At 38.1% G+C, this 22,397-nt stretch overlaps 1 protein-coding gene across 1 annotated transcript in view; it reads left to right on the plus strand.

Moving 5' to 3' along the window:
* The window catches only part of LOC128706022 (uncharacterized), a 30,811-nt gene extending 12,004 nt beyond the window's left edge, over positions 1–18,807 (plus strand). The window contains exon 5 of the mRNA XM_070080600.1: positions 18,586–18,807. Within this exon, the coding sequence (XP_069936701.1) occupies positions 18,586–18,807 (222 nt within the window). The remainder of the gene's footprint in view (positions 1–18,585) is intronic.
* The last annotated feature ends 3,590 nt before the right edge of the window (positions 18,808–22,397 follow it).

Raw genomic sequence — 22,397 nt, forward strand, 5'->3', positions numbered from 1 at the left:
CAGTTATCTAAGTCACCCATCAATCTTCCGGAGTCCCACAGTAATCTAAGCCATCCATCAGTCTTCCAGAGTCCCACAGTTATCTAAGTCATCCATCAATCTTCCGGAGTCCCACAGTAATCTAAGTCATCCATCAATCTTCCGGAGTCCCACAGTTATCTAAGTCATCCATCAATCTTCCGGAGTCCCACAGTAATCTAAGTCATCCATCAATCTTCCGGAGTCCCTCAGTAATCTAAGTCATCCATCAATCTTCCGAAGTCCGGCAACTTCTCTAGACCAGTTTGGTTCAGCTCCTGCAAATAAACTTAATCAAATTTCATTCTGCTGCTGCCTCGTCTTGTTGCTTCTTGTACTGCTTATAACCTTCAAGTTATTAATAATGCTGACACTGTTCAACCTTTGAACTCCAGTTTCAAAACATCGACAAACACCAGACTACATTAATGTAAAAACTGAAACAATTTGCTTCTCACCATAAAATAGGTTTGATAAAAGAGGCAGAACAGCGAGAATAACAACCACAGTGATACTTCAGGTGCAGTAGTAGCAGATTTATAAATTGTTGTCCCTTGGTCATCTACCTGTGTTAAATACTGCCATTTTGTTTTATTGTAACTAAGACATGAGTTTAGAGATGAAGTGAGATGCTTGACAGATTGAAGAAGAGAAGAGACAAGAAGGGAGGGAACACGCAGGACAACACGTATCTTGCTAATTCTACTTAAACTTAAGTCACACTACACGTATATGTATACAGATATATGTATACACGTATATATATATATATATATATATATATATATATATATATATATATATATATATATATATATATATATATATATATATATATATTTATTTATATATATATATGTCGTGCCGAATATGTAAAACTGGTCAATTAGCAAGAACTCATTTAAAATTAAGTCCTTTCTAAAATTTTCTCTTATACGTTTAAAGATATATTTTTTTCATTAATGTTAATGTAAACAAATTTAGTTTTGCACCAAAAGAATCTTAGAAAACTTACCTAACCTTATTATAACAAGAACAATTTATTTTAGCCTAACCCAACTAAATATATTTTAGAGTTGTTTACAATAATTTAATACTAAACAAACACAGTGAAATATATTTTTTTTCGTTATGTTCAGAATGATTTTGGCGAAATTACTGCATACACAAATTTTCACTTATCCTATATGGCAAGATGAGTGTTGTTATTTAAGCCAAGATCGCAAGTTCTGCCTATTCGGCACGACATATATATATATATATATATATATATATATATATATATATATATATATATATATATATATATATATATATTATTATCACACTTGCCGATTCCCACCAAGGCAGGGTGGCCCGAAAAAGAAAAACTTTCACCATCATTCACTCCATCACTGTCTTGCCAGAAGGGTGCTTTACACTACAGTTTTTAAACTGCAACATTAACACCCCTCATTCAGAGTGCAGGCACTGTACTTCCCATCTCCAGGACTCAAGTCCGGCCTGCCGGTTTCCCTGAACCCCTTCATAAATGTTACTTTGCTCACACTCCAACAGCACGTCAAGTATTAAAAACCATTTGTCTCCATTCACTCCTATCAAACACGCTCACGCATGCCTGCTGGAAGTCCAAGCCCCTCGCACACAAAACCTCCTTTACCCCCTCCCTCCAACCTTTCCTAGGCCGACCCCTACCCCGCCTTTCTTCCACTACAGACTGATACACTCTTGAAGTTATTCTGTTTCGCTCCATTCTCTCCACATGTCCGAAGCACCTCAACAACCTCTCCTCAGCCCTCTGGACAACAGTTTTGGAAATCCCGCACCTCCTCCTAACTTCCAAACTACGAATTCTCTGCATTATATTCACATCACACATTGCCCTCAGACATGACATCTCCACTGCCTCCAGCCTTCTCCTCGCTGCAACATTCATCACCCATGCTTCACACCCATATAAGAGCGTTGGTAAAACTATACTCTCATACATTCCCCTCTTTGCCTCCAAGGACAAAGTTCTTTGTCTCCACAGACTCCTAAGTGCACCACTCACTCTTTTTCCCTCATCAATTCTATGATTCACCTCATCTTTCATAGACCCATCCGCTGACACGTCCACTCCCAAATATCTGAATACATTCACCTCCTCCATACTCTCTCCCTCCAATCTGATATTCAATCTTTCATCACCTAATCTTTTTGTTATCCTCATAACCTTACTCTTTCCTGTATTCACCTTTAATTTTCTTCTTTTGCACACCCTACCAAATTCATCCACCAATCTCTGCAACTTCTCTTCAGAATCTCCCAAGAGCACAGTGTCATCAGCAAAGAGCAGCTGTGACAACTCCCACTTTGTGTGTGATTCTTTATCTTTTAACTCCACGCCTCTTGTCAAGACCCTCGCATTTACTTCTCTTACAACCCCATCTATAAATATATTAAACAACCACGGTGACATCACACATCCTTGTCTAAGGCCTACTTTTACTGGGAAATAATTTCCCTCTTTCCTACATACTCTAACTTGAGCCTCACTATCCTCGTAAAAACTCTTCACTGCTTTCAGTAACCTACCTCCTACACCATACACTTGCAACATCTGCCACATTGCCCCCCTATCCACCCTGTCATACGCCTTTTTCAAATCCATAAATGCCACAAAGACCTCTTTAACCTTATCTAAATACTGTTCACTTACATGTTTCACTGTAAACACCTGGTCCACACACCCCCTACCTTTCCTAAAGCCTCCTTGTTCATCTGCTATCCTATTCTCCGTCTTACTCTTAATTCTTTCAATAATAATTCTACCATACACTTTACCAGGTATACTCAGCAGACTTATCCCCCTATAATTTTTGCACTCTCTTTTATCCCCTTTGCCTTCATACAAAGGAACTATGCATGCTCTCTGCCAATCCCTAGGTACCTTACCCTCTTCCATGTATTTATTAAATAATTGCACCAACCACTCCAAAACTATATCCCCACCTGCTTTTAACATTTCTATCTTTATCCCATCAATCCCGGCTGCCTTACCCCCTTTCATTTTACCTACTGCCTCACGAACTTCCCCCACACTCACAACTGGCTCTTCCTCACTCCTACAAGATGTTATTCCTCCTTGTCCTATACACGAAATCACAGCTTCCCTATCTTCATCAACATTTAACAATTCCTCAAAATATTCCCTCCATCTTCCCAATACCTCTAATTCTCCATTTAATAACTCTCCTCTCCTATTTTTAACTGACAAATCCATTTGTTCTCTAGGCTTTCTTAACTTGTTAATCTCACTCCAAAACTTTTCTTATTTTCAACAAAATTTGTTGATAACATCTCACCCACTCTCTCATTTGTTCTCTTTTTACATTGCTTCACCACTCTCTTAACCTCTCTCTTTTTCTCCATATACTCTTCCCTCCTTGCATCACTTCTACTTTGTAAAAACTTCTCATATGCTAACTTTTTCTCCCTTACTACTCTCTTTACATCATCATTCCACCAATCGCTCCTCTTCCCTCCCGCACCCACTTTCCTGTAACCACAAACTTCTGCTGAACACTCTAACACTACATTTTTAAACCTACCCCATTCCTCTTCGACCCCATTGCCTATGCTCTCATTAGCCCATCTATCCTCCAATAGCTGTTTATATCTTACCCTAACTGCCTCCTCTTTTAGTTTATAAACCTTCACCTCTCTCTTCCCTGATGCTTCTATTCTCCTTGTATCCCATCTACCTTTTACTCTCAGTGTAGCTACAACTAGAAAGTGATCTGATATATCTGTGGCCCCTCTATAAACATGTACATCCTGAAGTCTACTCAACAGTCTTTTATCTACCAATACATAATCCAACAAACTACTGTCATTTCGCCCTACATCATACCTTGTATACTTATTTATCCTCTTTTTCTTAAAATATGTATTACCTATAACTAAACCCCTTTCTATACAAAGTTCAATCAAAGGGCTCCCATTATCATTTACACCTGGCACCCCAAACTTACCTACCACACCCTCTCTAAAAGTATATATATATATATATATATATATATATATATATATATATATATATATATATATATATATATATATATATGCAACACGATCACAGTAAACTGGACAAGGTTCCAATGCTCTATTTATTCATGTAAGAGATTTTAACCATCCAATTGATTTTCAAAAAGTTGAGAAAGTAGTATCAAGCAAGTCCATGGTCGACAGGAATATAATTGAATATTGTTTCATAAAAAGCAGTTTTGACAATAATATGAATATTTCCTTTGGTTTATATAAATTAGATCCATTTATAATTAATAGAATTTGGGAAGAATTTAATAATACACTGGACAAATAATCATTTTTAAATTTTCTTGGGTAGAATAGTTTGTGGATGAGTTTTGCAAAGGATCTCTCCAGTTGAGTCGACGCGCGTCAGGTGTTTAACCGTTGTGGGATCTGATAGTGAGGTGTTGGCCAGACCCCTTATATAGCTTCCTTGGATGCTTTACTTTCATATTTCCTTGATAATGTGAGTAGTCACGAAACGCTTGGAATTTCTCTATTCTTTCAGAGTGGTTGTTTTGTATATATATATATATATATATATATATATATATATATATATATATATATATATATATATATATATTTATATATATATATATTTTTTTTTTTTTTTTTTCTTCAACAAGTTGGTCGCCTCCCACCGAGGCAGGGTGACCCAAAAAAGAAAGAAAATCCCCAAAAAGAAAATACTTTCATCATCATTCAACACTTTCACCACACTCACACATTATCACTGCTTTTGCAGAGGTGCTCAGAATACAACAGTTTAGAAGCATATACGTATAAAGATACACAACATATCCCTCCAAACTGCCAATATCCCAAACCCCTCCTTTAAAGTGCAGGCATTGTACTTCCCATTTCCAGGACTCAAGTCCGACTATAAGAAAATAACCGGTTTCCCTGAATCCCTTCACTAAATATTACCCTGCTCACACTCCAACAGATCGTCAGGTCCCAAGTATCATTCGTCTCCATTCACTCCTATCTAACACGCTCATGCACGCTTGCTGGAAGTCCAAGCCCCTCGCCCACAAAACCTCCTTTACCCCCTCTTTCCAACCCTTTCGAGGACGACCCCTGCCCCTCTTTCCTTCCCTTATAGATTTATATGCTTTCCATGTCATTCTGCTTTGATCCATTCTCTCTAAATGACCAAACCACCTCAACAACCCCTCTTCTGCCCTCTGACTAATACTTTTATTAACTCCACACCTTCTCCTAATTTCCACACTCCGAATTTTCTGCATAATATTTACACCACACATTGCCCTTAGACAGGACATCTCCACTGCCTCCAACCGTCTCCTCGCTGCTGCATTTACCACCCAAGCTTCACATCCATATAAGAGTGTTGGTACTACTATACTTTCATACATTCCCTTCTCTGCCTCCATAGATAACGTTTTTTGACTCCACATATAACTCAACGCACCACTCACCTTTTTTCCCTCATCAATTCTATGATTAACCTCATCCTTCATAAATCCATCCGCCGACACGTCAACTCCCAAGTATCTGAAAACATTCACTTCTTCCATACTCCTCCTCCCCAATTTGATATCCAATTTTTCTTTAACTAAATCATTTGATACCCTCATCACCTTACTCTTTTCTATGTTCACTTTCATCTTTCTACCTTTACACACATTCTCAAACTCATCCACTAACCTTTGCAATTTTTCTTTAGAATCTCCCATAAGCACAGTATCATCAGCAAAAAGGAACTGTGTCAATTCCCATTTTGAATTTGATTCCCCATAATTTAATCCCACCCCTCTCCCGAACACCCTAGCATTTACTTCTTTTACAACCCCATCTATAAATATATTAAACAACCATGGTGACATTACACATCCCTGTCTAAGACCTACTTTTACCGGGAAGTATTCTCCCTCTCTTCTACACACCCTAACCTGAGCCTCACTATCCTCATAAAAGCTCTTTACAGCATTTAGTAACTTACCACCTATTCCATAAACTTGCAACATCTGCCACATTGCTCCTCTATCCACTCTATCATATGCCTTTTCTAAATCCATAAATGCAATAAAAACTTCCCTACCTTTATCTAAATACTGTTCACATATATGCTTCAATGTAAACACTTGATCTACACATCCCCTACCCACTCTGAAGCCTCCTTGCTCATCCGCAATTCTACATTCTGTCTTACCTCTAATTCTTTCAATTATAACTCTACCGTATACTTTTCCTGGTATACTCAGTAAACTTATTCCTCTATAATTTTTACAATCTCTTTTGTCCCCTTTCCCTTTATATACATGGTCTCCGCCAATCCCTAGGTACCTTCCCCTCTTTCATACATTTATTAAACAAAAGTACCAACCACTCCAACACTATATCCCCCCCTGCTTTTAACATTTCTGTCATGATCCCATCAGTTCCAGCTATATATATATATATATATATATATATATATATATATATATATATATATATATATATATATATATATATATATATATGTATACACGTATATGTATTCACACCCGTCTAAATTTTTATTCTTAATATTTTTTTTCATATGTGTGTGCGTGTATATTTGAGTTTATATACAGCTAGTAACTTTGAAATGAGAGGATTATATGTGTTTTGTATAAATGTAAACATACTCTCCAGAAAAAGGATTATGTGCATTGCAAAATTTGTCCGTGTGTATGTAGAAATGCAGAACTGTGTGTGTGTACACATATATGTGTGTATATGTGACTGTATATGTGGAAATAGAGAACTGTGTGTATGTGTGTGCGAGAGAGAGAGATAGAGATAGAGAGAGAGAGAGAGAGAGAGAGAGAGAGAGAGAGAGAGAGAGAGAGAGAGAGAGAGAGAGAGAGAGAGAGAGAGAGAGAGAGAGATAGAGAGAGAGTATGAGAGAATGTTCACATGTACATACGAACTTATGAACATTCGCGTATCATGCAGAAAGAAGAGATGACTAACAAGAAAAATAGAGAACTTATAACAATTAACTACAATAATCTGTTCGCCAAAAAATGTTCACAAAAACATTTACACATATAAATAATCGGACAAAATAATAATTATTGAAAGTGTAATATGAAATATAAATAGAAATCTGAAATTTTCCCTTAATGGCCAGTGCTTGGTGGACTAGCTAGGTGAGTGACGACTCTGATCTAGGTAGTTCACGCGGTCAGTGCTTGGTGGACTAGCTAGGTGAGTGACGACTCTCATCTAGGTAGTCCACGTGGCCAGTGCTTGGTGGACTAGCTAGGTGAGTGATGACTCTCATTTAGGTAGTCCACGTGGCCAGTGCTTGGTGGACTAGCTAGGTTAGTGACGACTCTGATCTAGGTAGTTCACGTGGCCAGTGCCTGGTGGACTAGCTAGGTGAGTGACGACTCTCATCTAGGTAGTCCACGTGGCCAGTGCTTAGTGGACTAGCTAGGTGAGTGACGACTCTCATCTAGGTAGTCCACGTGGCCAGTGCTTAGTGGACTAGTTAGGAGAGTGACGACTCTCATCTAGGTAGTCCACGTGGCCAGTGCTTAGTGGACTAGCTAGGTGAGTGACGACTCTCATCTAGGTAGTTCACGTGGCCAGTGCTTAGTGGACTAGCTAGGTGAGTGACGACTGTCATCTAGGTAGTCCACGTGGCCAGTGCTTAGTGGACTAGCTAGGTGAGTGACGACTCTCATCTAGGTAGTCCACGTGGCCAGTGCTTGGTGGACTAGCTAGGTGAGTGACGACTCTCATCTAGGTAGTTCACATGGCCAGTGCTTAGTGGACTAGCTAGGTGAGCGACGACTCTGATCTAGGTAGTTTTCGTGGCCAGTGCTTAGTGGACTAGCTTGGTGAGTGACGACTCTGATCTAGGTAGTTCACGTGACCAGTGCTTAGTGGACTAGCTAGATGAGTGACGACTCTGATCTAGGTAGTTCACGTGGCCAGTGCTTAGTGGACTAGCTAGGTGAGTGACGACTCTGATCTAGGTAGTTCATGTGGCCAGTGCTTAGTGGACTAGCTAGGTGAGTGACGACTCTCATTTAGGTAGTCCACGTGGCCAGTGCTTAGTGGACTAGCTAGGTGAGTGTCGACTCTCATCTAGGTAGTCCACGTGGCCAGTGCTTGGTGGACTAGCTAGGTGAGTGTCGACTCTCATCTAGGTAGTCCACGTGGCCAGTGCTTGGTGGACTAGCTAGGTGAGTGACGACTCTCATCTAGGTGGTCCACGTGGCCAGTGCTTGGTGGACTAGCTAGGTGAGTGACGACCCTCATCTAGGTAGTCCACGTGGCCAGTGCTTGGTGGACTAGCTAGGTGAGTGACAACTGTCATCTAGGTAGTCCACGTGGCCAGTGCTTAGTGGACTAGCTAGGTGAGTGACGACTCTGATCTAGGTAGTTCACGTGGCCAGTGCTTAGTGGACTAGCTAGGTGAGTGACGACTCTCATCAAGGTAGTCCACGTGGCCAGTGTTTAGTGGACTAGCTAGGTGAGTGACGACTCTGATCTAGGTAGTTCACGTGGCCAGTGCTTAATGGACTAGCTAGGTGAGTGACGACTCTCATCAAGGTAGTCCACGTGGCCAGTGCTTAGTGAACTAGCTAGGTGAGTGGTGACTCTGATCTAGGTAGTCCAGGCGTCGCGGCTGTCCAGGTGGATGTTATTACTGGTTGCAGATTTCTGTGTGTCCTCCCCAGTAATAACTTCTACCTGGTCTTGTTGTGCTGTTGTCATGTCATTGTAATATTTTCTAATATATAATCATTGTATTGTGTATTATATGATCATTGTGTTGTTGTCATGTCCATATGCTGTTACGTATGATAATTTATGTAATGTATTAATGTATAACTGTACGTGAATTAACTTGCTTAATAACTGTGTTGTTAATATCATTGTGTTGTTGTCTAATCATTGTGTTGTTGTCATGTCTATGTGTTATGTATGATAATTTATGTAATGTATTAATGTATACCTGTGCCTTAATAAACTTACTTAATAATTGTGTTGTTGTTTAATATCCTTGTGTTGTTGTTATATCTTTGTGTGGTGGGACCTCGGGGAAGTGGTGAATATACGAGGGGACAAGGAAGGACACCTGAAGCCATGGACCTGAGTGAGGCATTCATAACTTAATGATCTTCCCTTTCAGAACATCAAGAACTTCTAGAACCTTCACTATCAAGACCTTCGAGAACTTCAAGAACTTCTGAACGTGCTGACCTTAGGGTAGTGGTGAAGGGAAAACATCCGGGGGCCCACGGATGGATTCCTGGACACATGAATCTGGGGAAGGCAGGAGGCTAGATGCAAGGGTTGGGTTTGCTGAGAGTGAAAAGGATACTGGTTGTTGAGGCTGACCTTGGGGAAGTGGGCAAGGGAGAATATCTAAGGGGACACAGATGGACTCCTGGACACATGAACCTGGGGAAAGCATCAGAAACACAGCAAGTGGGTGGGCCCTAAAAACGAACCACTGCCCTCTAAGTGGCAAGGTCTGGTAACTCAGATATAACTCTGAGTCATTGATAACTCGAGTCATTGAAGTAGAGGAAGCCGAGAATTTTAGATTCATGGATACTGTTTTCAGGTCACTGAAGTAGGATGAGCTTATGATATACAGGGATACCTTTTTTTCAAATCTGAAGATGAGGAGTTTTAACTTATGATGTAGATAAAGGGATACGTTTTCAGATTATTATTATTATTATTATTATTATTATTATTATTATTATTATTATTATTATTATTTATAAACATTTTATTATCAGTATTATTCTTATATTTTTATTTGATATTAAATTCCTGAACACTAAAATACAGTCTTGCAGGATATATATAACTAAAATGCCGGGAACAATGGGCTAGTAACCCCTTTTCCTGTAAAGATTACTAAAAAGAAAAAGAAGAAGAAAATTGTCAAAGTGGGAAGTCTGAATGTGCGTGGATGTTGTGCAAATGATAAGAAAGAGATGATTGTGGATGTTATGAATGAGAAGAAGCTGGATGTCCTGGCTTTAAGTGAAACAAAGCTGAAGGGGGTGGGAGAGTTTCAATGGAGAGGAATAAATGGGATTAGGTCAGGGGTTTCAAATAGAGTTAGAGCTAAAGAAGGAGTAGCAATAATGTTGAAGGATAAGCTATGGCAGGAAAAGAGGGACTACAAATGCATAAATTCAAGGATTATGTGGAGTAAAATAAAGATTGGATGTGAAAAGTGGGTTATAGTAAGCGTGTATGCACCTGGAGAAGAGAGAAGTGTAGAGGAGAGAGAGAGATTCTGGGAAATGTTGAGTGAATGCGTGGGGAGTTTTGAATCAAGTGTGAGAGTAATGGTGGTTGGGATTTCAATGCTAAAGTGGGTAAAAATGTTATGGAGGGAGTAGTAGGTAAATTTGGGGTGCCAGCCTTTAATTGAGCTATGTGTAGAAAGAAATTTGGTAATAAGTAATACATATTTTATGAAAAAGAGGATAAATAAATATACAAGATATGATGTAGCACGTAATGAAAGTAGTTTGTTCGATTATGTATTGGTGGATAAAAGGTTGATGGGTAGGCTCCAGGATGTACATGTTTATAGGGGGGCAACTGATATATCATATCATTATTTAGTTGTAGCAGTAAAGGTGGGCTAGTGCAAAGATGAGTAGTGGCAGGGGGGCTAGTTGTAAAAGGGTTGGAATAGTTTTAAAAATGCAGTATTAGAATGTGGGGCAGAAGTTTGTGGTTATAGGAGGGTGGGGGCAGGAGGAAAGAGGAGTGATTGGTGGAATGATGAAGTAAAGGGTGTGATAAAAGAGAAAAAGGTAGCTTACGAGAGGTTTTTACAAAGCAGAAGTGTTATAAGAAGAGCAGAGTATATGGAGAGTAAAAGAAAGGTGAAGAGAGTGGTGAGAGAGTGCAAAAGGAGAGCAGATGAAAGAGTGGGAGAGGCACTGTCAAGAAATTTTAATGAAAATAAGAAAAAATTTTGGAGTGAGTTAAACAAGTTAAGAAAGCCTAGGGAAAGTATGGATTTGTCCGTTAAAAACAGAGTAGGGGAGTTAGTAGATGGGGAGAGGGAGGTATTAGGTAGATGGCGAGAATATTTTGAGGAACTTTTAAATGTTGAGGAAGAAAGGGAGGCGGTAATTTCATGCACTGGCCAGGGAGGTATACCATCTTTTAGGAGTGAAGAAGAGCAGAATGTAAGTGTGGTGGAGGTACGTGAGGCATTACGTAGAATGAAAGGGGGTAAAGCAGCTGGAACTGATGGGATCATGATAGAAATGTTAAAAGCAGGGGGGGATATAGTGTTGGAGTGGTTGGTACTTTTGTTTAATAAATGTATGAAAGAGGGGAAGGTACCTAGGGATTGGCGGAGAGCATGTATAGTCCCTTTATATAAAGGGAAAGGGGACAAAAGAGATTGTAAAAATTATAGAGGAATAAGTTTACTGAGTATACCAGGAAAAGTATACGGTAGAGTTATAATTGAAAGAATTAGAGGTAAGACAGAATGTAGAATTGCGGATGAGCAAGGAGGCTTCAGAGTGGGTAGGGGATGTGTAGATCAAGTGTTTACATTGAAGCATATATGTGAACAGTATTTAGATAAATGTAGGGAAGTTTTTATTGCATTTATGGATTTAGAAAAGGCATATGATAGAGTGGATAGAGGAGCAATGTGGCAGATGTTGCAAGTTTATGGAATAGGTGGTAAGTTACTAAATGCTGTAAAGAGCTTTTATGAGGATAGTGAGGCTCAGGTTAGGGTGTGTAGAAGAGAGGGAGAATACTTCCCGGTAAAAGTAGGTCTTAGACAGGGATGTGTAATGTCACCATGGTTGTTTAATATATTTATAGATGGGGTTGTAAAAGAAGTAAATGCTAGGGTGTTCGGGAGAGGGGTGGGATTAAATTATGGGGAATCAAATTCAAAATGGGAATTGACACAGTTACTTTTTGCTGATGATACTGTGCTTATGGGAGATTCTAAAGAAAAATTGCAAAGGTTAGTGGATGAGTTTGAGAATGTGTGTAAAGGTAGAAAGTTGAAAGTGAACATAGAAAAGAGTAAGGTGATGAGGGTATCAAATGATTTAGATAAAGAAAAATTGGATATCAAATTGGGGAGGAGGAGTATGGAAGAAGTGAATGTTTTCAGATACTTGGGAGTTGACGTGTCGGCGGATGGATTTATGAAGGATGAGGTTAATCATAGAATTGATGAGGGAAAAAAGGTGAGTGGTGCGTTGAGGTATATGTGGAGTCAAAAAACATTATCTATGGAGGCAAAGAAGGGAATGTATGAAAGTATATTAGTACCAACACTCTTATATGGATGTGAAGCTTGGGTGGTAAATGCAGCAGCGAGGAGACGGTTGGAGGCAGTGGAGATGTCCTGTCTAAGGGCAATGTGTGGTGTAAATATTATGCAGAAAATTCGGAGTGTGGAAATTAGGAGAAGGTTTGGAGTTAATAAAAGCATTAGTCAGAGGGCAGAAGAGGGGTTGTTGAGGTGGTTTGGTCATTTAGAGAGAATGGATCAAAGTAGAATGACATGGAAAGCATATAAATCTATAGGGGAAGGAAGGCGGGGTAGGGGTCGTCCTCGAAAGGGTTGGAGAGAGGGGGTAAAGGTGGTTTTGTGGGCAAGGGGCTTGGACTTCCAGCAAGCGTGCGTGAGCGTGTTAGATAGGAGTGAATGGAGACGAATGGTACTTGGGACCTGACGATCTGTTGGAGTGTGAGCAGGGTAATATTTAGTGAAGGGATTCAGGGAAACCGGTTATTTTCTTATAGTCGGACTTGAGTCCTGGAAATGGGAAGTACAATGCCTGCACTCTAAAAGAGGGGTTTGGGATATTGGCAGTTTGGAGGGGTATGTTGTGTATTTTTATATATGCTTCGAAACTGTTGTATCTGGGTGCCTCTGCAAACACAGTGATTATGTATGAGTGAGGTGAAAGTGTTGAATGATAAAAGTATTTTCTTTTGGGGGATTTTCTCTCCTTTTTGGTCACCCTACCTCGGTGGGAGACGGCCGACTTGTTGAAATATAATATATATATATATATATATATATATATATATATATATATATATATATATATATATATATATATATATATATATATATATATATATATATATATATATATAATGTATATTATATATTAAAATTAAGTCCTTTCTTAAGTTTTCTCTTATACGTTTGAAGATATATTTTTTTCATAAATGTTAACGTAAAAATTTAGAATTTTGCACCAAAAGAATCTTAGAAAACTTACCTAACCTTATTATAAGAAGCGCAATTTATTTTAGCCTAATCCAACTAAATATATTTTAAATACGTTTACAATAATTTAATACTAAACAAACACAATGAAATATATTTTTATTCGTTAGGTTCAAAAGGATTTTTGCGAAATTATTGCATTCCCAATTTTCGCTTGTCTTATATGGCAAGATGAGCGTTGCTATTTAAGCCAAGATCGCAAGTTTTACATATTAGGGAGGTACCACCTCTAGAGCTTTACTGGGGACCCTCATCCTCAGAGAAGACATTAAACGAACCTCAGGGAAAACTCAAGGTTCTACCCGGAGTTGTTTGAATATTTTCTTCTCCTACCACCCACTATATTATTATGCTGTATGTGAACTTTATTAATAGAATACATTGATAGAAAACACAAACATGATTACATTGGTACAATATTTCAGCAACTCTGTTTTGTACGTACACAATTTTACTGTTTCCATTACGAATCCATTGTAAGGATACCTCATTATCAGACCAAATTACAGTGTCGCTAATATTTATCTCCTGCAACTTATTTCTTATATAATTAGCTAATTTGACACCTACATAAATGGCTGTTAATTCCAACTGAGGCAAGGTACGTGATTTAATTGGAGACACTTTAGCCTTAGACATAACAAGAGAAATAACACTATTACATTGAAGATAAGCAACTGCTCCATATGCCAATTTTGAAGCATCACAAAAAATGTGGAGTATATTTTTCCCATTTGGATTGGCCACCTGGCGTGGGAACTCCAACATTGGAATTTTTTCATAATCACCAATTAATTCATCCCACCTGTTAATGAACTCCTCAGGTAGAATTTCATCCCAATCACATTTAAGTTTCCATGCTTCCTGTATTAATAATTTCCCTCTTATAGTAAGAGGTGACACTAAACCTAGTGGATCAAAACATTTGGAAACTTCAGGAAGCAAAACTCTCTTAGTTAATTTATTGGGCATACTGTAATTATTAGGTTTTAACAATAAGAAATCTCTCTCAGTATCCCAATTTAAACCCAATACATTACTACATTTTGGCACTTCATCTCCAGGGAAATCTTTACTTATTTTGTCCATTAATTTGGACGAATTACTATTCCATTCCCTCAGAGACATATTTGCACTTTGCATTATTTTATTAGCCTCTCCATAAGTCATTAACAGTTCCTCTTCAGTTGACGTCACACCCAGGAAATTGTCCACATAAAATTGCTTGTTCATTACTTTACTCAATGGACTTTCCATACGTTTAAGGTGTGTATTTATCGTAGCTTGAAGTAGGAACGGACTGGATGTAGCATCAAATAGTACACTCCTAAAGCGAAAGGTTTTCAGAGGGCTAAGTGGGTCACTAGGATTCTCAGGCCATAAGAAGCGGGTACAATCCCGGTCAGCCTCTTGTAAACCCACTCTTAGGAAAGCTTTACTTATGTCAGCCGTAAAGGCATAATGCTTCACTCTGAAATTTAATAAGATATCTCCTAATTTTTCCGTCAACGACGGACCTGTCATCAAACAGTCATTTAAACTAGGTACATTTTTGTTACTCCTGGCACTACAATTAAACACAATCCTCAAAGGAGTGGTCTTAGAATCCTTCTTCACTCCGTGATGTGGCAAATAGTGACCATAAATTTTGGTTTGCTCAGGAGGTACCTCTTCTATAAATTTATTAATTAACTGCTCAGCAATTATATCATTATAGGCAGTTAACAATTCTGGTGTCTTACTCAGTTCGCGGAGCTGAGCTTTTAACTGCCCATATGCCATTCTGTAATTAGTGGGCAATTCTGGATGGTTCAGTCTCCACGGAAGTCGTACCCAGTATTGTCCAGATTCAAATTTTACATCTTTCAGGTACTGCTCCTGAGTAAAAGAATCGTCTGGACTTTCTTCATTTACATTTATTCCAATGGTGTCTAATTCCCACAATTTATGCACTGCCTCAACACCATCCTCTATGGAAGAATTACACTGGGGTACAACTTCATGAGTAAGACACAGTTATGGTATTTGTAGTTTCCTCTAGTCATGAATTATTATTACGAGGAATCCTACCATACATTACATGGCCCCCTGCAGTCTTCAAAAGGGTGACACCACATTTCTCTACCATACCCTTTACAAAGGAGGCATAATAGTCACTACCTATCAAAATATTTATTGGGCCTACAGAATCATCACTTACACCAGAAGGTGCTAAATTTACATTATGTGAGAGTCTTTCTGTAGCTTTACTAGGCCCTATTGTAGATATTTTCTCTGGAAGTCTATCTACAATTACTGCATTAACACGTTTTTTCTCATTGCCCAACCTGACAGTTACATAAACAGTGTCATACAATTGAGCTCTTTTATTTGAGAGAAAACCAGATAATTTTAGAGTTGTAGGATCTCCCATCTGTACTTTCATACCATCAAGACATTTACCTTTAATGAAAGTACGTTGGGAACCCTGGTCTAATAATGCAGTTACATTTTTTGATTATATGCCTTTTATCATCAATTTTTGCCTGTAACACAGGTAAGGCTACTTCAGCAAAGCCATCGTTATTAACATTAGCAGCAATTTTTACATTAGCTACTGTTGTGTCAGGATTGTCAACATTATCATTATTATCAACATTAACATATAGACCATTACACATGACTATATGGTGTCTTCCTTTGTGACATTGATAACAGAAGTTTAATTTGGCATAACAATCCTTTACATTGTGATTACCCAAACACCTGATACATCTGTCAAGTTCCTCCAATCTTTCAACTTTATCATTCCATGAATTGTATGCATTGCAATTCTTAGAAAAATGAGTACCCTTGCAGAAAAGACAATCTCTCTTTTCTTTGACTGGTTTCCTATTAACTGTGCTACTCTTAGGAGGGTACTTATTCTTCTTACCTTGTGGAGAATCATTATTTCTGATTCTTGCTACTTGATATGTACCTATGCAACTCTTTTTAGGAAATGAATTTTGATTATTAACATTGGGATAATTTTTCCCTTTGTGAAACTTGACAGATACCTCAGAGTTATTATGTGTTGCATCTTTAAAATGAGTTGGTTGGCTGGTCTGAAACTGCACAATTAATTCTTGTAGACCTAGTCTTATTTCCTCCAGACCAAAATAAACCTTGTGATATTTGCTGGAGAGTCATTCAAGTGTTTTATAGTTTAATTTATTCTGTACAATGGCACTCAATAACCAGTCTGATTCCTTCAGATTATATTTATTACTTAATGTTTTGAGAGTGCTCTCCAGTTTAACTCTATACTGCTGTAAACCTATGTAAGTGTGATCTGGAGATTTTAAATTAATAATGATATTCACTAGATCCAACCTACTTTGTTCTATATTACCATAAGTGTCCTTCAACAAGTCAACTGCTTCCTTGTAAGAGTCATGTCCATTGGGAAAGGCTTGTATGAGTATGTGAGCATCTCCTCTTACCTGTCCTTTGAGGTAAAATAATTTAGTTACACAGGCTAGGTCACTCCTGTCATGCACAGCTGCTTTAAAAATTGACCAAAATTCCTCCCAGTTTTCTCCAGGATTAAACACAGGTAAACATAGTTCTGGGAGTTTTGGCAAAGACATATTATTTGTTGGAGCAGACTGACCAATTGCCTGGTTTACACATTTTAATTTATTCAAGGCCTGACTTTTACAAGAATCTTTTCTTCTAATTCATAATACTGATTAATCATAAGATCTACTTCAGTCTCATCTACACAGTTTACTAACAAATCTCCTTCATATTTATTGTAATATAATTTGTATGAATCATATCTATTACCTAAAGCATCTAAATACGATTTTAAATCATCAGTATTCACAGTTTCTTGATTCATTAATTCCAAGCATTTATTGTATGTTTTTGTTACATGCCTTTTTTTAGCTTGCGTTGATGCTTTTTTTGCTCTATATTCCATGTTTGTCTTCTACATTAATTTCCTCATTTTCAGTCATGAGGCAATGTATTAAATTCAACTTTATTAATAACACTGATCACAACTTACAACACTGATACAACTTACCTCTGAATAAATCCTAGCTACTTGAGCTTAGCAATTACATATAAAAAATTATATAATTTTAAATGTGCATTAATACAAACCTTTAGCCAAACTTGGCTTATCAAAATTAATAATATGCAAATTAATAAATCCTTGCCAGAATTTGGCATAGCAAAATTAATATTATACACATTATAATCTTTAGACACACTTTTCTTATCAATTACACATACACTGATATAAATCTTGGCCAGAATTGTCTTATCAAATTAATATTATACAAATTAATATAAACTTAGCCAGACTTGACTTATCAAAATTAATATTGTAATAACTATAATTCAATACACATTCAGTAAATTTATGAACTTAACATCCACCTCCTTCTGTCATTTCACATATAATTATTAAGTAATTAACTAATTAATGACTTCACTAATTACATCCGGTTCGAAGGACCAACGGGCAAATTAAATGTGGAAAATTGCATTTATCTGAATGTAACTAATTATGTACATAACAGTAAATGATAACAAAGATAATTATTATTTATCAATGTTACATAGACAAGTAGGAATTTGGGACACCTAGGTCGCAAAAAATGTCCCCCTACGATACCTACCACTGTCATAACCACAAGTTGCTCTGGACCTATTAATTAAATGAAATATACATACACCAGGAATACTGGTAAATATATAAATTTGTGGGCTGTATATTAAAAATAATAAATGGTTATTTATATATATATATACACAATTACATAACAGAAGGAAAATATATCTTAATATCACTCACCAATTTGACTGGAGATTAATGTGTATCATACTCAGAAAACCTCACTCTAACTAAATCTATGAAAATAATGCTGGCCAGAATTACACACAAATCTAGAGAGCTTATCTGAGGTTCCTGGAGCTGTCTTGTCCAGTCGCCTGATATCTCAAGTTATGCAGGAATGCACATCCACCAATTTCGCCTCCTATTTGAGAGGTGTCAACACAATTGTAACCTCTAGAGCACGAAAATTCTTCCCATTACACCAACGTTTGTACAAAATTCAAAACCAAGATGGCGAGTCTCGTCTGCGCAGTCGCAGGCTTTCCGTTTTCTATGACATAAATATTATTAAATACAGTATGGCCATCTATTTACATATAAATACTGAATTTCTGGAAAATGTATACAGTATTTTCCACACAATATATCAAAGGTTATGAATCTCCTCCAGCTCTTCCGAAGCCGGACACGAGTCCAGTATGCAGCATGCATTTCCCCTCTAGATGGCCACGCTGAGGCGCTGGAACATGAACGTGTGGTGTCGATGAGTCTGGAACCCAATTCTTTAAGGAAATGTGTGGCATGTTTTCCCCATGCTCCCAAGGTCTCTTATCCCACTGGAACAAATTGATACTGTTGGCTTATGTCCCTGTACCTGCTGATCTTGCACTCCTCCCTGTGGTCAGCAGCTCCTCCCTGTAGCCCGACACTGTGATGGATGTAGGTGTCAGCCAGTGTGGACACACAGGTATAGTCCTATGCTAAGAGCATGTCATTCTTCCAAGGATAGATGGTGATGCCCTCTGGGCAGTTCGCTGGGTTGTGGGTATTGTTGGCTGCTAGTGATCGGAGCTTTCTGTCGGCTCTTTTATGTGTACTTACTGTAAGTCACTGTAGTGTTCTTGGTTGTAAATGGTCTAGTGATGCTGACAAACTGTGGTAAAGGTCACTTTTATCCTGTAGTGTACTTAAGTGCTATTTTCCAGTGTACTGTTCTTGCGTTTTGCTGTACCGATTTTGTCTTTACTCTTCTTATATGTTGATATACCGGCTGTATCCATGATGTAAACTAAAGATTCTACTCTGTTATATACACCAAACACTTCAAACTTTCCCACTGCGCCTTACACAACAGTGTCTCCCACACTGACATTCATGTCTCTTGCATCATTAACATTCCCAACACACTCACTTAACATCTTCCAGACTCCCTTTCTCCTATCTGTACTTTTCTCAAATTCATAATATTTATCCAAATAAACCTATCCACAATTCACACGAAAACTCAGTAATTCTAGTTTAATAAATTCAACAAACATGGTAATCTCGATCTGCTGACCAAAAAGATTTCGTTACAATTCCTGCAACCTGGCTACTTCCTCTCATTGTTACTGACTCCAGTTCTGCTGTTTTTCGGGGGCAATGATTTCTTGGTCTAATATACCTTTGAAACCCCAGTACCCTAAGTCTCATTCTTTACATAAAGTATTTCTTTAACAATTCTGTCTAACACTGTACGGATTTGATCTATTTCACTAGCACAGGCTGGTACCAAACTTACACTTGTGTAGAGATATTAGGCTCTAATCTTGTTTACAAACGACAAAATGTAGTGAAATGCTACAACCTATTATGCAGACGTAACTTCTGTTCAATGCTTCAGTAGCTACAACAATCTTCACGTTTCTTCTAAACAAGGCTCAGGCCACTATGGTTCAGTAGCTATGGTAGTTTTATAGGTTTCCTTCCAGCAGGACTGAAGTCACTATAGTTCTGTAGTTACGGTAGTTTCGGAGGTATTCTGCCGACAGTGAAAGTCATTATACGTTAAACGTTTCATAGATATTTTAGTTTTAAGAATTGCTTCTCAACTGTGTTAGAGTCACTATGGTTACAATATCTTCAACAGATTCAAAAGCATAATTATGTACCCTTTCAATAAATAAACAAAATATAAATAAATGTATGTATGTATATATCTTTTTCATTCTTGATAATTTAAAAAAAAATATGAAATATACTGTACAGTCAATCACATTCGGCTGTAACAATGTTCCAGTAAACGAGAAAGAAAGTTTGAGGGGGACGTTGAGAGGTGTGTATGCAGTAAGGTATAATTATAGGGAAGGACACAAAAAAAAATTGTGCCCTGTAATTATAACTTCTTGGACTCGCTGGAAACGTAGAGCAGCCAGACAAGAAGTACTCGTCTAGCCAGAGTACCAGGGAGAGGCCACTCATTGTAAATTTGATTCCACTATTTATGTTTCATAGTTATTTATTTGTTACTGTGGGATTTTCTGCATAATATTATGTATATTTATGCATGCAATGTGTAGCAGTGTGTTTGTGTGTATGTCTGACGTTACTGTGTATAACGTTATAGTTGTTTATATCTTTCTGGTGTTACACAACGTTAACAATACACTAGCAACACTGTCTCCCTCTACACCCTGTCATATGACTTTTTAAATCTATAAATACAAGAGACTGATACTTTTCTTTATACAAGTTTCACTACGAACTTCTGCTAGACGAGGAAACTTCATTCGACGTTTCGGTTTGTTCTGAATCTTTATCAAGAAGAGAAAATTGTTCAGTACAGAAAGAGACGTTATCTACAGTTCTCTCTCCAATTTTTCGATTAATTGTGAATTATTATAGCGATGATAATACGAATTTTGTTGTCCACTTTGTTTAATGTAAACATTATATCCACGTGTCACTTTCGCTTTAAAATTTCACTTTTTTCCTTAGCTAATCGTTTTTAGGGCATAGGAATTATAAAATGCTTTGCAACGGAAGGACACTGAGTGAGGAGGGAAACTTGACATGAACAATCTCTCACTTGGCGACCAAGCTTGAGGAATATATAGCTGAGAACCGTAGGTGAGATGGGTGACCGGCACATGTGAATAACCGTAAAGGTTAACTTGTGGAGTTTGTCAAATATGGGTTAAATCCAGGGAAGTTTTCAGCGGTCCTGGCCTCCATTCTTTGCATTAACTTGATAAAAACATTTAAAGAGCATTACGTTTTCACAATAAAGTCTTTTTCTGCACCTGTGGTCTTTCTTCAACATTATGGACAGTGGGATTTGTGTCGACGTCGAACACAACGCTGAGCTCACGTTCACAAACATTGAAAGTTTTGTTAACTTCTTGCATTTGGTAACAGTGAGCCCTGAGACCAATGAACTGTGACTTGGCTTTTCAGACATAAATTCTAGGACCTGGGACATGGAAATTAAAACCTTGGACCTGAGACGTGTAGTTAAGAATATTTTAGTGTATAAGTTCGGAAAACCAATCCCTTGAGAATGCAAGTGATTTTTTTATGCAAGGGTACATGGTCGAGAGAGAGTGAGAGAGAGAGAGAGAGAGAGAGAGAGAGAGAGAGAGAGAGAGAGAGAGAGAGAGAGAGAGAGAGGTAACACTGCTAACGCTCAATATTTATGGATATGGGAATGCTTGCTTGTTCTGGATGATTGGATGAGTTATTCCTCAAGGATGTTTGGAATGAAAATAACATCCGTGGTAGGGAACGGTACAAACAAGAGTAGAAAGAGTAGTGGTGGCAAAGTCCTCTCAGTGGTGTTGACAGTGACAATAGCAGTGGTAAACACATAGCACAGTGCTCTCACTGGCAGTAAACACATCACTGGCAGCACAATGCTCTCAGTGGTGCTGACAGTAACAATAACAGTGGTAAACATATCGCTGGTAGCACAGTGCTGATAGTGATAACAGTGGTAAACACATCACGGGCAGAACAGTGCTCTCAGCGGTGCTGACAGTGACAATAGCATTCGTAAACACATCATTGGTAGCACAGTGCTCTCAGTGGTGCTAGCAGTGACAATAACAGTGGTAAACACATCACTAGTAGCACAGTGCCCTCAGTGGTGCTAGCAGTGACAATAACAGTGCTAAAAACATCACTGGTAGCACAGTGCCCTCAGTGGTGCTAGCAGTGACAATAACAGTGGTAAACACATCACTGGTAGCACCGTGCTCTCAGTGGTGCTAGCAGTGACAATAACAGTGGTAAACACATCACTGGTAGCACCGTGCTCTCAGTGGTGCTAGCAGTGACAATAACAGTGTGCTCTCAGTGGTGCTAAGTGGTAAACACATCATCACTGGACAATAACATTCGTAAACACATCACTGGTAGCACTGTGCTCTCAGTGGTGCTAGCAGTGACAATAACAGTGATAAA

The sequence above is a fragment of the Cherax quadricarinatus genome, unplaced genomic scaffold (genome assembly GCF_038502225.1).
Source record: "Cherax quadricarinatus isolate ZL_2023a unplaced genomic scaffold, ASM3850222v1 Contig662, whole genome shotgun sequence".
Classification (NCBI taxonomy): domain Eukaryota; kingdom Metazoa; phylum Arthropoda; class Malacostraca; order Decapoda; family Parastacidae; genus Cherax; species Cherax quadricarinatus.